General features: G+C 36.7%; 1 protein-coding gene across 6 annotated transcripts in view; it reads left to right on the forward strand.

Annotated features, from left to right (window-relative positions):
- The window catches only part of LOC120432084 (protein shifted-like), a 14,081-nt gene extending 1,459 nt beyond the window's left edge, over positions 1 to 12,622 (forward strand). For 2 of the 6 annotated variants that reach the window (XM_052711607.1, XM_052711608.1), the window contains 5 exons: positions 6,970 to 7,249; positions 7,516 to 7,642; positions 7,703 to 7,811; positions 7,872 to 7,953; positions 12,465 to 12,622. In XM_052711607.1, coding sequence (XP_052567567.1) covers positions 6,976 to 7,249; positions 7,516 to 7,642; positions 7,703 to 7,811; positions 7,872 to 7,953; positions 12,465 to 12,517 — 645 coding nt within the window. In that variant the 5' untranslated portion in view covers positions 6,970 to 6,975 and the 3' untranslated portion in view covers positions 12,518 to 12,622. The remainder of the gene's footprint in view (positions 1 to 6,969; positions 7,250 to 7,515; positions 7,643 to 7,702; positions 7,812 to 7,871; positions 7,954 to 12,464) is intronic. The other 4 variants (XM_052711610.1, XM_052711611.1, XM_052711609.1 and 1 more) reach the window with 3 other exon arrangements.
- Positions 12,623 to 16,093: the final 3,471 nt, after the last annotated feature.

The following is a 16,093-nucleotide window of genomic DNA, read 5'->3' on the forward strand; positions in this document are numbered from 1 at the left end:
ATATATGCAAAAATGAGACTGTTACATCGGATGTAGGGTACGTTATCCATTAGTGGACCCCTTTCCTATAGTGGACCCTCTGAAGGGTTTTTGATGAAAAATTCAATAAAATCACAATTTCAAGCGTGTTGTTGTCTACAAATCTTTTATTTGGCATGTTCAGCATCATTTAAAACAATGTTGACTGATATTGAATTGTCCTTTTCACCAAAATAAGTGTTTTGAGTTCGATATCTGAAATCAGCCATGGCCACTAGCATTTTCACAACAAAACTGCATTTATATTTTATGATTGAATTAACCATCCAATCATTTTTTGACTGATTATTTAACTTCAGCAAGTCGAAATAATGTAAGTTTAAGGATCTTTACTAAAATAAAGCGAAGAGCTACCATTTTCGAGCAAAAATTAGGGGGGTCCAATATAGGACAACGAAATCCAAACTTTTCCAAAAGTGGACCCATGTTAATTTAACCTTCAAAAGTTAAGAAAACTGTGTATTCAAGCAAAAGTTTCTCTAAAACATACAATAAATGCATGTTGTTATCAACCTAAACGCATATTTTTTTAATTATGAGTATGAATATAGCGGTTTTCATGTTAAAAGTACCAAAAATGCTGAAGCCGTAAGAATTTATAATTAATCAAAACTATAGTTCATTGTACTTAACTGAAGCATCATAATTGCAGTTTGAAATGATATTTTATAATAATAAATCAATAACAAAACATTTTTTTAAATAAACATGCGCGGTTTTATCAGCAACTGTAAACAAATCTATTATTTAGTTTCGGTCAACCATTTATGTAATTAATATGGAAAAATTTGCATCAAGATTACTTTTATTATTATTTTTATGTTTATAGTGGTTTTTGAAACGTTTTCTCTGATCTTTTTCGGAAATAAATGTGTTTAAATGTCTGTTAGGTTTTTTATTGTTTAAAGCCAAATTTGTTAACAAAACATATTTGTTTATAATGAAAAGTGAGCAAAATCCATCTTTTATTCATTATATCTATCATTAGACCTACACAATGCATCAAAACACCAAATATCGGTTAAATTTGGTATAAAAATAACAGTTTGCCTATAGCGGACCCGGGACCACAATCGGATTATGGACCTGGGTCCACTATAGGAAAAAGGGGTCCATAACAGGCAAAAAAAAACTTTTTTTCAAATGACTATTTTTCTGCTCAAAAACAAATAACTGATGAAACAAATAGTCAAAATTGTTCAAAAGACTTCAGATTTCATTGTTTTGTACAAAGGGTTATGAAAAAGTGCTTAAAATATTGAAAATTTGTGAAAAATGTGCTTCGGCTCTACAAGGGGGTCCACTAATGGTTAAAATACCCTATCAAAATTAGTGGCCAAATCAAATTTCTATCAATGTCACCACGGGCTATCAAAGTCACCCTAGTTTACGGTACCACAAATAGAATTCACTACATGGGAAATTAGTTGTTAGGCACACCGATTTTATTAAGGGGGGAGGTATCCGGGTTGGCAGCTAATTATTTTATTTTAAGATAAAACAAAATAAACTGTTTCTTACAAAAGTACCTAGTTCTTGAAAATTTAACTTGGTAGGACAGTTATGCGTAGCAGTGTAACAATTTGTCAAACAGACTTGGTGCTGTTTGTACAGTATGTCCAAACAAAGTACACTTTTACAGACAGTTTTCTGAAAATCAGGGCTGTGGAGTCGGAGTCGGTGGAGCCGGGTCATTTTGGGGACCTGGAGTCGGAGTCGTCAAAACTCGAACAGCTAGAGTTGAGGTCGGAGTCGGAGTCGGCTAAATTTTAATGAGCTGGAGTTGGAGTTATCTTAAATCCAACAACAAATATTTTTTTTTATTTGTTCAGTATTTGTTATAATGCTGGTTATTCCACAAAACTTCTTATATTTATATGTTTTTTTAAGTCGCATGCGTTGTCATTTTTTCCTTTTTTCCAAGATATTTATTAGATGTCATTTTGTTTTGGAGCATTTTTATAGTGATTGGAATGCTCTAATTGTGTCATTGCACTATGCTCACTAAATGATAACCTATTTATACTCTCTAACACAAGTAGGTAGTATCATAACCTGAAAAATAATGAACAATATTGGTTTAGTACTCAGAAATATTTAATTGTTTCTTGACTGCATCCTTTTGCGTATATTTATGTAGATGTACCTTTTCAATTCAAATTTGACCAAACTCAACCTTTGTTCTTTGTGAAAAAATACACATCCAGTCATTTTTACTCCGAAAATAGCGAAAAAATAGCATTAAAAGAATTAAAATAATAATCACTGTTTGGAAATCGGAAAAAAAATCACTGACAGTATAATTCTTCCATAAAAAATCTACGATTATAACAATCTATTACTTGGAATTCAAAATTCAAATTTTGTTTGTAATTAAGTATAATAAAAATCAAAGTGTCGCGTTTAAAATATTTGAAACTGTCAATTTTTAAAAAATGTTGCAACTAATTTGAAATAATCATTGAGTATGTTAAATATATCGATCATCTTGTTTACTATTTGTCTACTAAAATATGAAAGTTTCGGCAGGCTTTTTTGATATCGTAGCAAATTATCGTTGAACAAATCTCAAGATTTTAGTACCAAAAAGGACATAATAAAAAATATATAATTAAAATGATAGGATTTGAAACTATTTTTTTAAATATTATTCAACCGGTAAAAATTTTCTCATAATGTATACGTCCCAAGCCTCGGAAGGTGATTATCATTGCAAATCAATGAACCTAAAAAAACTTCTTGGAAAGGCAGCTTTTATAAAAAAATATTATACCTGGTGATTTTTGTTTTTATTTTCATTTTTTTTTTTCGTATATTTTGAAGGAGGCGCACGACCATTCATAAAGCTTAGTTTTAAGTGAAGATTCAAGAATCGCGCGTCGCTTCTATTTTAAAATACATAGAAAATTTTAAATTTAAAATTAAACAAAAATCCACATGTAAAATATTTTCTAGGTCACCGATATTTGAAAAGAACCCCTTTCAAAGCGTCCTTTCCACGAAGAATTTTTAAAATAAATTGATTTGCAATAATAATCTCCTTCAGCTATGGCGTGTTGTCCATGTACGTACAGCAATTCCATTTGAAAAGAGCCTAAACCGAAAAAAAAAGTTCTCCGATCGGGCTCAAAATTTTTCTGGGGGTTCCTTGGCCAAAATAATTAGACCCGTATTTTTTTGTTTGGCCATTAGGGTGACCTACATCGTGCTAGGGTGGTTCGAAAAATGGCAATTATCGTCATTTTTCGCAAAAACCACTTTTTTCGAAAAATCATATCTCCGCGCCATTTCATCCGATTTTAGCTGTCCTAGACGCAAAAGAAAGGTGATGAGTTTGGCTATTTGGGAAAAATAGCAAGAAGTTCCAAAAATCTAGCTTAACTATTGAAAAAGTCGTATGAAAACTTAAAATGGCGTTTTGCCCGTGTCTGGACCAAAGAGCCTATGTCTGAAAATATTTTTATCGGATTCCTCGGAAAATTTCACATAAAATATCAAAAAATTGGCGATGTCGAACCGTACGTTTCAGAGATATGATTTTTTGAAAATAAAAACTGAGTTTTTCGACGCGCCACGCGCAAAAACAGGAAAATGACGAAATCGGCAAAAAATCAACTTTTTTCACTAAAACTGCGATAACTTTAAAATTTCAGCGATGACCTATAGATGTTTGGGTATCAAAATTTTTGTAATTGAAAGACGCAACTTTTGGTACCATAACATCTATAGGTCATCGCTGAAATTTTAAAGTTATCGCAGTTTTAGTAAAAAAAGTTGATTTTTTGCCGATTTCGTCATTTTCCTGTTTTTGCGCGTGGCGCGTCGAAAAACTCAGTTTTTATTTTCAAAAAATCATATCTCTGAAACGTACGGTTCGACATCGCCAATTTTTTGATATTTTATGTGAAATTTTCCGAGGAATCCGATAAAAATATTTTCAGACATAGGCTCTTTGGTCCAGACACGGGCAAAACGCCATTTTAAGTTTTCATACGACTTTTTCAATAGTTAAGCTAGATTTTTGGAACTTCTTACTATTTTTCCTAAATAGCCAAACTCATCACCTTTCTTTTGCGTCTAGGACAGCTAAAATCGGATGAAATGGCGCGGAGATATGATTTTTCGAAAAAAGTGGTTTTTGCGAAAAATGACGAAAATTGCCATTTTTCGAATCACCCTAGCACGATGTAGGTCACCCTAATGGCCAAACAAAAAAATACGGGTCTAATTATTTTGGCCAAGGAACCCCCAGAAAAATTTTGAGCCCGATCGGAGAACTTTTTTTTCGGTTTAGGCTCTTTTCAAATGGAATTGCTGTATATATATATATATATATATATATATATATATATATAATATATATATATATATATATATATATATATATATATATATATATATATATATATATATATTATATATATATATATATATATATATATATATATATATATATATATATATATATATATATATATATACAGCAATTCCATTTGAAAAGAGCCTAAACCGAAAAAAAAGTTCTCCGATCGGGCTCAAAATTTTTCTGGGGGTTCCTTGGCCAAAATAATTAGACCCGTATTTTTTTGTTTGGCCATTAGGGTGACCTATATATATATATATATATATATATATATATATATATATATATATATATATATATATATATATATATATATATATATATATATATATATATATATATATATATATATATATATATATATATATAAAACAAGCTAACCCCGACAAACTTCGTCTTGTCATTTTTTCACTTCTTGACGTTTTTAGCCTCCTTTGATCAAAATTTGATTTTACGCAACATATCCCATATAATCTGCAGATCTTCCGGAATCGGTTCCGGAGTGGCCAAAGTTGTCACTCTTTAGCGTAAAAACCTTCCTTGGGCTTATATGAACCCAACGCAGCAAAGAGCGCTCCGATCCAACTTTCCGTTATCAACTGATGCGCGTTCGAACAAAACCGTCGAAATTTTTTACATATAAAAAAATTTCGACGGTTTTGTTCGAACGCGAATCAGTTCAATACGGAGCGTCGGATCGAGGTACTCTTTGTTGCGTTGGGTTCGTATAAGCCCAAGGAAGGTTCTTAAACTAATCTAATCTAATCAGACCCTAGCGCAGCCAATCTTTCGAAGGGATCCTGGAGAGTGCATTTGGTTAGATGACGCCTAGCACTCTTCTTGTCATTTATTAACATTTGTAGTGCGTCATTGCATTAGAATGCATTGAAACATCACAAGCGTTAAAGCGGCCAAGCCTACTGCGTAAAGCCGTATCGCAGAGATGACTCGTAATTGGGTTGAGTTTGAGCACTGAGTGTTCGAACAACAACACAATTCTAAATCGACAGGGGAGGAAGAAGCGTGGGGACACACCACCATACGCTCCGAGATTTGGTTGTATTCGTTGGGAGCACCATGCTAAGAAGGTTTGGTACTCTTCTTACGCCAAAAAATTACAACTTTGGCCACTCTGGAACCGATTCCGAAGCATCGGCAAATTGTATGGAAAAAGTTACGTAAAATCAAATTTTGATCACAGGAGGCTGAATTAGCAAACAAGCAAGAAACGTCAGGAAACCAAAAAAGGGCAGGACGAAGTTAGCCGGGAAGAGCTTGTATTAAATAAAAATTAAGGTGACTTTGATTGTCACTGTGCTTCTTATAAATCCAGAGTTTTTTTTGAAAAGGTCCTATAAGCTATTGTCTTTCATATGTTTATAGGACCTAATAAAACAAATTTCGAGAAATGTCAGCCTAAAAGTGAGCAAATTAAATTTGTATGTTATTTTTTTTAACTTCATCATCCCGGTACGAGAATCGAACTCACGACCTCTGGATTGGAAACTAAGCACGCTGTTAGTCGAAACCCATTCCCTACCGGTCAGTATTCCCAGTGAGCATATTTACTCTTTTAAGGGATCTGACTTTGCCGAGCCAGACAGGAATCGAACCCATCACCTTCCGCTTACAAGGCGAAACCCGTAACCTCACGGCCACGGAAGCTCGGCAAAAAAAATCATTTAAAATAAAATAACAATTAAATATTGAAATTTATTTGCTTTAAATAAATTAAGTGTAAATTTGAGGTTATGTAAATAAATCCAAATTTACTTACAAAATTGTTCTTTTAAAATTGCCTTCGAAACTGGAAATATTTATTTATTACTGTTTTAATATACAAATTGTAACCTAGAATTTTTTTCCGTTTTGTGATTCGAAATTATTTGTCTTGAGAAAAACTTGACACTTATAGAGTGTTTAAATAATCCTATTTATATTTTTTTTTTCAAAATAATAGTTAACTAACTTTTGAAATATTTAAAAATCGTAGTCAAAGTCAACAATTTGTTGAAAGCTGGAGTCGGAGTCGGCTAGAGTTGGTAGGCCGGAGTTGGAGTCGGAGTCGGTTGGAGCTGAAAGCCGGAGTCGGCTAAACTCAGAAAGCCGGAGTCGGAGTCGGAGTCGCTTGAAATATGACCCGACTCCGCAGCCCTGCTGAAATTGTACACTAAGACGGACTATTTGATAACCAAAGGCAATATCGCCTAAAACTGTCACTGGATATGGCCGATGCAAATATTTTCCAAAGTTTTTGTCCTTCGGCTTTGGCTTGAATAAAACTTTTCAAAATATTTGTACCAGACAAAACTATCCAGATTTTTAAGCGAAGATGGCGTTCGAATGGTGTACGCCCGAAATGTCAAAATCACGCAGTAGTACCAACATTACGAAAAAAGTGTGCCATGGCATGACAGCCATATTTTTGTGTGATGTTGGTGCTACTGCGCGATTTTGACAATTCGGGCGTTCACCATTCGAACGCCATCTTCGCTTAAAAACCTGGATAACAAAAAAATAGAAATTAGCCAGATTGTTACAAACTTCTCCCTTTCTCCTATTTTCAGAACAAAATGTATCAAACGAAACTTTTCACGACACTGCTGCTTTTGAACGTAGCTGGCAGCATAGGTACGCAAAGAACCGTTTACAGGGCAGGCGACGAGCTAGTGGAAATAACTCGAACGAAAATTTCGAACCAATACTCTCCATATTATTCATATTACGCATACAATAGCGCTCCCCAGTATGGTAACGTGGATGTGGTTTACTACGGATATCCAAATAGAGTGACTACCAACAAGCAAAGCGCGAATCGACGCGTATTATCGGCAGAAACACCCGAAGGCATTTAATATACATTATAAATACTTCCGTGTACACCACCTACAACTGCTTAGCCAGCACCGTAGATTAATAGTGTCCCACGTTGTTTATTGCAGAACTCTGTTTGCCCTAATGAACTTATAACATTCAAGCTTGTAGAAGCAAAATAAAACTACAAGAAAAATACGGTTTAATTTCAGATTACTGGAATCGCACTGATACTAAAACTAAATTAAGAACGGAAACTTGGCAGCAACATATTAAAAACTATTTCTCCACCCTTTTAGTTTCAGCCCAAGGATGCGCCAGGGGTCCATGTGGCGTTGGAGCAATGTGCCAAGAAACCTCCGGGGGTCGACCCGTTTGCTCCTGTCCGGCCGGCTATAGTGGAAACCCGTTGACTCAGTGTATAAGGTAGTGGCTGCTATAGTTCAGCGCGAATTACAATAAACATGTTGTTACTAATTATCCCAGGGCCGAGTGTTTGGATCACAGTGAATGCATTCGCAGTGATCAAGCATGTCGCGATGGAAAGTGCATAAATCCATGCAATGGAGTATGCGGAATCAACGCAAACTGTGAGGCAAGTCTCAAATTGTTTTACAAATAGAAAAAAAATGGGTAAAATTAAAATACATTATAGGTGCGAAATCATGTCCCAGTATGCAGCTGTCCTCGGGGGATGTCCGGAGATCCTTTCGTGAGTTGTCGTGTTAATGATCCAGGTAAATTAATAGGTTATCATGGAATCGTAATAAATAACACAACTCGACATTTTAAAAGTTTATGTCAGTAGACGCTTCTGTTAAATTCCTGCCAATATGGGATCATGCTAACCCAGTTAACTCAATCCGAATTCTGAAACGGAATCTAATTAGAATCGTATACAAATTCCGTTTCAAACGCAACAACCGGTTCCGAGTTCGAACCGGGTGTTTGCGTTTTAAACGGAATGGATTGATTTGACTGGGAAGCAACCATGTCCACTAGGGTGGTCCAAATCTGGTTTAACTCGGGGCTACTCCCTGAAATCAAAGACTGACCCATCACTTGGCTAAATTCCAAATTTGAGCTCATTCTAACCACGGGAACCCCTCCCTCTAAGCCCATGAAGTTTGTATGGGAAAAATCGTCAAAATGTATGGAGAAAAGAAACTGTGGAAGGCGCATTAACTATCAAATTCTTACCAATTCTCGGAATTAAGATCTTCATTAAATTACAAAAATAAAAAACTTTCTCGGAGGCACCATATTTTTAGATTTTTTTTATCTAAAAAGTCATTAGCTTCCGAAATTGACCAGACAAGCTGACGCGAACGCCACTTTACAAATAATTGTTTCTAGCTGTTCGCGTGGAAATGGTCATTCTTGGAGGCAAATAACTTTTTTGCAAAAAGTCCTAAAAATATGGTGTCTTCGGGAAAGTTTTTCCAAATATAATGAAGATCTTAGTTCCGAGAACACTTTGGGCCGTCCCCATACAAACAGGCGGCAAATTATTTGTTTGCTATTAAAACGTTTTTTCATACAAATTTGAGAAATGGTATTTGTTGATTGTTTATAATAAATAGTGTTTTCAACATTTGCAAGTACAACAGAATTGCGTATACATTGTATTACAAGTTAATATCGTTATGTTATGTATCTGCTAATACATTCCCACTTGAAGGACACCACCCCTCCCCCTCTCTCGTTTAGTGCCACAACCTCTCAACAAAATTTTGTCAAATGTTATTTATTCATTTTATGTCACATATTAGTTATTTTCTGCTATGTGTTTCTTTTTGTGAGTCCATGCTAAATTGAGAACCCTTCCCATTCATCTCTCCCCCCCCCCCCTTTCCTTACGGAGCTAATTCACGAAAATTATAGTTGTTAAATCAAAATTACAGAAAAAATAATTTTATTCGTTATATTGAAGTAAGCAATAAAATATTAAACACATTCTATTACATCTGACATCTACGTTTTCAACATAGAGTTTCTGACGGCTTCAGGATACAGTGAGTCAAATATTTGTCCGTACCCCCCCCCCCCCCCCTACGGAAACTTTTTTTGATGTAAAAGTACATAAAATTCGACAAAAATACCCAGTTTTATACATCAATATACGCGGCAAAATGTTAATGTTGAAGATACTTTGTTATTACGTCTTTTACTAACCAGCATTGAGCATTGACCGCAGAAATTCATCATGCTAAGTCATTATTTTGCTGAATACTTTATTCCAGGGGTGCCCAAAGTATGGCCCGCGGGCCAAACGTGGCCCGCGAGGTGATATTTTGTGGCCCGCGGACCCATTTTGAATGATCATGTAAAATGGCCCGTTGACCACTTGTAAAGTGATTTAATACTTTTTCAAAATCGAGGTTAATTTTAAACTTTTATATATTAGGCTTTTTAATTTTTTGTTGATGAAAAAAATTTATGATTTTTCACTTTATGGATACTAATAATTTGTCAAAACTTTCATAACATATTTTTGGAAATATTTAAAAAACGTTCAAGTTTTCAATAGTTGCAAAAATATAAATTTTCTTTATCAATGTGCAAGTCATAATGACCCTTTTATGAATTGATCCTCAAATTTACATTGCACTTTCTTTGGGATTCGAACTCATTACAGTTAGATAACGAATCTGATTGACTACCAACTGATTTAGGCAGACAAAATGTGGAAATCGGAGGATCAAGTTTGTTGCAAATGTTTTACAAAGCTTCGTCGGTCAACCCACCGCTCTCCCATTAGTAAAAAAAATTGTCTCGAAAACCAGGAGCAAAACTATATTTTCAAAAAACTTTAAAAAAATAAATTTAAATACAATCAGCTGAGATTAATTCAATATGCATTCTTTTGCATTCAGAATCCTTTGAGCATGTTTGGGTTTGTTAAAAATAATTTAGATTTTTTTGAATTTTCGATGAAATAAATAAATGTTTTTTCGCTAAAATGATTTTTTTTTGTCGAATCTTTTTTTTAATAATGATTGCAGTTTAACTATACGGAATCTTAAAACATTTTCTAACATTTTTTTACTTTGAAATGTTGAAAATCTGGCTCTCTACGATTTTTTACTAGCCACACTTAACTTATAGATAAAATTGCACCTATAGATGAATGGTTCAACATGTAATGTCACCATTTTAGAAATATAAAAACAAAGCTTTAATTTTTTTGAAAACACAAGTACATTTAGCTAAAAACTTTTTTTTCAAATACCTGAAACAATAAAATCAACAATACCGATAGAAAACCGTTATTTTGTGGTATCTCTTATTTTGAATTGTATTTTTTTTTAAATAACAGAAATTAAATCTTTTAAATAAAATTAACGTAATTTAATTTTTATAATAACCTTTTTTTGTGAATTTGGCCCGCAAGCTAATTTGAGCTTCAAATTTGGCCCGACCTCCAAAAACTTTGAGCACCCCTGCTTTATTCGGTGTCAAACTGATATTCTCCATTTCACTTGTATACTTAATTGATAAACTTGATAAACCATAATACGGGTACCTTATTTTGACAAAGGTACAGTCATCCCACATATTCGGAACACCCACAAATTCGGAACACTTTTGTGATAATTTGTCAATAGCATGCCAAATGCAGGTTTTTTGTCGACCCTACTATTTTTAGGACATTTATTTGGACATTTTCTTGCTATTTCACTAGTAAAAGTAGTACTTTTTGAACAAAAAACTTCATTTCAAGACTCTTTTATCCTGAGCAGCAAAACACTGCCTCCAAATTGCCTGTTTCATGATTGTGGAATGTTATTGTGCCTCCCACAATTGTGGAACACCTGAATTTAACTGATATTTTCGCAAAAAAAAGTTATCAGACCATGGAAAAAACATCACTAAGCTTGAGTTTCACTGGTTACAGTGTGTGAAGTCATTATTTTGTTACAAATATGTACTCCTGGAGAGATCCAAAGTTTGTTTACATCCGTAAGAAAAAGGTGTTCCGAATTTGTGGATTTCAAGTGTCAAAGTTTTTCTTCAAAAACTTGTTATAACAGTTAAAAATTGCAGTTGTTCGATACAGTATTCGAAAGATCGCATGAAAAGCTTTCAAATGAAGGTAAAAGCGAATCATTAAGTTCAATTACCGATTTTCTATGATTTTTGGAACATTGGCCGTTCTGTAAACCGTTCCGAATATGTGGGATGACTGTACTTAATTTTAAATGAACGCCGCAGATAATAAAGACATTACCGGACTTCTTGTAAACAGGTACCGAATTTTGAAGCGACGAAGCCCGCGATGTAGGGCAAAGCAAGTAGAATAAACGGACGCATATGAAGATTGCAACAAATTTTGATAAAACGTAAATATTTCTCCTCAAACGCACAAAATCGCAGGCTGAAAATTTCAGTAATATTAGATTATAATCTAATCTTTCAAGTGATCTTAGTTTTATGTTTAGCATCGGTTAGCAAAACACACAAAAACACGCTTTAAAAAAAAACTCAAGTTTTTCAATGAAAACTTCAGTTTCTGGTTTGGAAACAACACTTTGTCTATTTATATATTTATTACATCATTGCACGGAGAAAAAAGAGTTACCAAAATCGTGAACAAGCGTAGGTTAGAATAGGATAGTTATCACCTAAACGCCCAAGCTCGAGAAAAAGGGGGAATTTCCATACAAATTCCCCCTTTTTCTCGAGCTTGGGAGTTTAGGTGTTATTGTGCTTTCCACAGGTAAAAAACTGAAACAGCTGCTTTTCTCCATACATTTTGGCGATTTCTTCCAAACAAACTGCAAAGGCTTAGAAGAAGTGGTTCCCGTGATTTGGATATTGCCCACTCCTTTTTTGCGGTGGTGAAACTGAAGCATTTACTGACATCAAGTTCCTAATGGTACGTTCGTTTGAACAGCCAGTGCGGCACTGAGTGCCGCACTCGTCTGTGCCAGTTTTGGTTCAATCGAACGTCATCTGTCAGTGTGCTTGGAACTCGCATGAAACTGAAAAAATATCGAGTGCGGCACTAGAGTTTCAGTTCCAAGATGGCGGCGAAACTCGTGCGGAACTAGCACGAGTTTCTTCAAAGAAACACTTTGACAGCTCTGAGTGCGGCACTCAGTGTGGAACTAGCCATCAAACGAACGTACCATAAATGTCGAGTTGTGTAATGAACAATGTCAGATTTTTACAATCCTGCCTGATCCAGTGAGAAATTTGGCTCGAGTCAAAAAGCCCATTGAGAAACAATTCATCGAAATTGCAGGTTACCTAACCCTCTACAATCCAGCCCCGCCGCAAGACGGGCTCCAATATTAACATTTGCCGAAGAGAAGCAACTAATTTTTCGTTTTTAAAAAGCAGACGAAAATTATGACCTATAATTTATGCCTTCCTCACCTCGTTGAGGAAAGGCTATAAAATCACTCGAAAATTGAACTTCGTAATGTGACCTCGTAGAACTAACTTAATTTATATGTACATATCAACTCAGAATCATTTTCTGAGCAAATGTCTGAGTGTGATGGGATGTTGATCAAAAAATTGTTACTCGGCACTGGCTGAACCGCTTTTGTCCGTTTTCGATCCGTCTTGGGTTCCCATAAGTCGCTAAAGAAAATTATATACAGTTTAGCTATGTACTTCAAAAGTTATGCTGAAAAAACGATTTTGACTTAAGTCCGGAAGATTGTAAAAAGGGTGTTTTTTGTAAGAAAACCTGTCAAAGATTATAAATCGTTTTGAAGCCAGTTTTATATTATAAATAAATATTTATTATTCTGGGCCTTGTAAAGTCAAGGGGCATGATTTGATCCTAGTACATTTGTTAAAATTTGGGTATACATTATTTTTTTATTAGCACTATGGACACCACTTCATGCTACGAGAACTCGCTTTGTCGCAGCCCCAGGGCTTAAGCGTTGACCGGTTAGCTGTCCTCGTGAACTAGGTAGTTCTCCGATAGTGAAAATATCACAATTGCACAAGACACCACTGCTTCTGTGACTTTTTCACTATCACAATGTGGGTTTTAGGTTGGGACTTCAGGATAGTACAATTGTGTTGTTGCTTAGCATTAGCATTTAAAATAAATCTGTATCCTTTCCAAATCTATTTGAAGTTAAAGTTAGTTGCAATTGTTAAGCTAGAGTAATGCTGTCAACAAACTTTGATTGATGTAGACTACTAGACATATTATATGTCGAAATTTCCATAGAGTCTCGATCAATCAATAATGTAATGATATCGGACAAAATTCGTTGATTGGAAGGCACGAAATAGTCGTCTTAACACTTAAACTCCCAAGCTCGAGAAAAGGGGGAATTTCCATACAAATTCCCCCTTTTTCTCGAGCATGGGAGTTCAGGTGTTAACGACGAGTGTTCAACTTGTAAAATATGAACAGTTAATTTATGGTTATTGGTTTTGAGGCGACAAGACAGGTTTAAAAACTAGGTATAGGAATATTTGGCTTTGTAGTAAAAATTTTTGGGATTTGAGATTCAAGTTACTTTTACGCAGTTTAGTTAAGGTTGTTGATTCAAGTTAGTTAGTTTTCCATAAATGAATAAATGATTAGTTGAATTAGTCGAAGTGTTCTATTTAATTGGCAGATCTACTTCTAGTTGTAATGTAGGACAAGACTACTGACGGACGCGACAGGACGTGGCCCAGAAAAAGGCCTCCAGATTTTTATTCCCCAGACAAGTTAGTTTTCATCTTTCGCCTTAATATATATTTTTTTAATTTCCTTTAAATTTGAAATACATGTTAGGTTTCCTTTGTATAAATCTCCGATTAGTTACATTTTCTTATTAATTAACTAATAATTTAATTTCCTCCGGGCCTTTTTAGGGGAAATATACTTGTTGGGATAACTGGAACAGTACTCTGGCAACACTGCCATGCCAGCCAGAGTATTTACACTGGGCTCTCCGGTGACAACTCAGTTGTCATCCGGAGATGTCAACAACAGTCTCAACTGTGTTTAATCTGTTGTTATCGTCATTCATATTGTGATTCGTTCTTGATCGTCTAGATCTTGTTCTGTGTGGTCGTGGAGAATGTCTTCTCCCGACCTGTGTAAATAAATAGTTTTAATCGTTTACGTCGTGTGTTTTATTCGTGGCCGGTGGCCACGATCAACTCCGCGGGGCACGTCGTAACAGTGGCGACGAGGTGTTTTTCGCGAGTTTGACCCGGTTCGATCACCGGACAAACTTGCTTCCCACGCGGGGGAAGAAAAGTGCGATGGAGGAGGCAGCCATCGCGTTCGTCGTGGATGCCGCCAAGGATCCGCCTGTCAAAACGGCGCAGCAGCAGAAGCTGCCGACGAACTTCATCCTGCCAATCCACCAGCAACTTCCCCAGCAGCAACTCGTGACCAGCAGGGGCTCCAAGAACAACATTCGCACAGGTGCGACCCACAGCAGCGGTTCCAGCAGCAACCGGTGAGTTCGCAGCGATGTCGTCAGCAGCCGTGTGGAGCGCACCAAGTGGCACGAGCACCGTCCTCCTCCGATGGCCCCGCCGACGCGGTCGACCGTTCCGCTTGCAGTTCAACCCGCGGAGGCTGCACGGAACGAAGGGTGAAGGACACGCAGCCGGAATTCGTCATCCCGGCGAAACATCCAACTCGTCCGATGGCGTCCATCAACGCTCTCGCCGTCGACGATAAGGTTGGGTGTGCTGACGTCATGAAGCGGACGGCATCCTATGACGTCACAGCAGTGCATCACAGCACAACCACGAACCCGGTCCACATCAAGGCGCACCGGTTCCTACTTCGGCGGACGCAATCGTCTGCGGCCAGTGCCACCAAAAGTTCCCGTCGTTTCTCAAGCGTTAAAAAATTGAAGGGGGAGAGAAAGAACGCACTGGAATCTTGAAAGCTGACCAACCACAGCATCACCTTCAGCTGGTCAGCAACGTGCGGTCGCGTGAACGAGCAGCAACAACGTCTTCATCCGAGTCGTCCGCCAGATGCAGTTCAACATGGTGTCGACTCATCGTTCATCAGCCGGAACGTTGTCGTGTTGCGGCCGTACTACCAACGAATCGATGACGTCGCGTTCAGCGCAGCCAAGTGACATCCACCAAGGTTCGTCGCTGTGGGTCCTGCCGGTCCGGTCCATGATCCGGATCTGATCGTCGTCATCTTCAACCACATCTTCCGGCATCCGTGAGGTGCAGCAGCACTGACGATCTTCCTGTTCCCGAAGACCGCTCCAGTGACTCAACCCACAACAATAAAAGGGGGAGATGTTGGGATAACTGGAACAGTACTCTGGCAACACTGCCATGCCAGCCAGAGTATTTACACTGGGCTCTCCGGTGACAACTCAGTTGTCATCCGGAGATGTCAACAACAGTCTCAACTGTTTTCAATATGTTGTTATCGTCATTCATATTGTGATTCGTTCTTGTTCGTCTAGATCTTGTTCTGTGTGGTCGTGGAGAATGTCTTCTCCCGACCTGTGTAAATAAATAGTTTTAATCGTTTACGTCGTGTGTTTTATTCGTGGCAGGTGGCCACGATCAACTCCGCGGGGCACGTCGTAACAATACTCTTTCTAATCAAACACCTATCTTCGTCATATGGAGAGTTTGATGCTCGATTAAAGCTCCAAAATACTATTTAGGTTGTAAACTTACCAGCAACAGCACCGCCTCGAATAAGCACGAAAATGTATGCCACTTACTGGCCAAAAAGATCAAATTTAATGCACTTTTGATCATAATTTCTATTTTGCGAGACCATTTCTCATCATTTTGGTGCCACACACATCCACACGCAAGATGAGAGGTTAACTGCTTAACGAAAGTCGCCATCAATATCTTTTCACTTGCGCTAACGATTTCAAAGCGCTTAAGATATCAAATTGCTTCCAACTA

The sequence above is a fragment of the Culex pipiens genome, chromosome 1 (genome assembly GCF_016801865.2).
Source record: "Culex pipiens pallens isolate TS chromosome 1, TS_CPP_V2, whole genome shotgun sequence".
NCBI classification, from domain to species: Eukaryota; Metazoa; Arthropoda; class Insecta; order Diptera; family Culicidae; genus Culex; species Culex pipiens.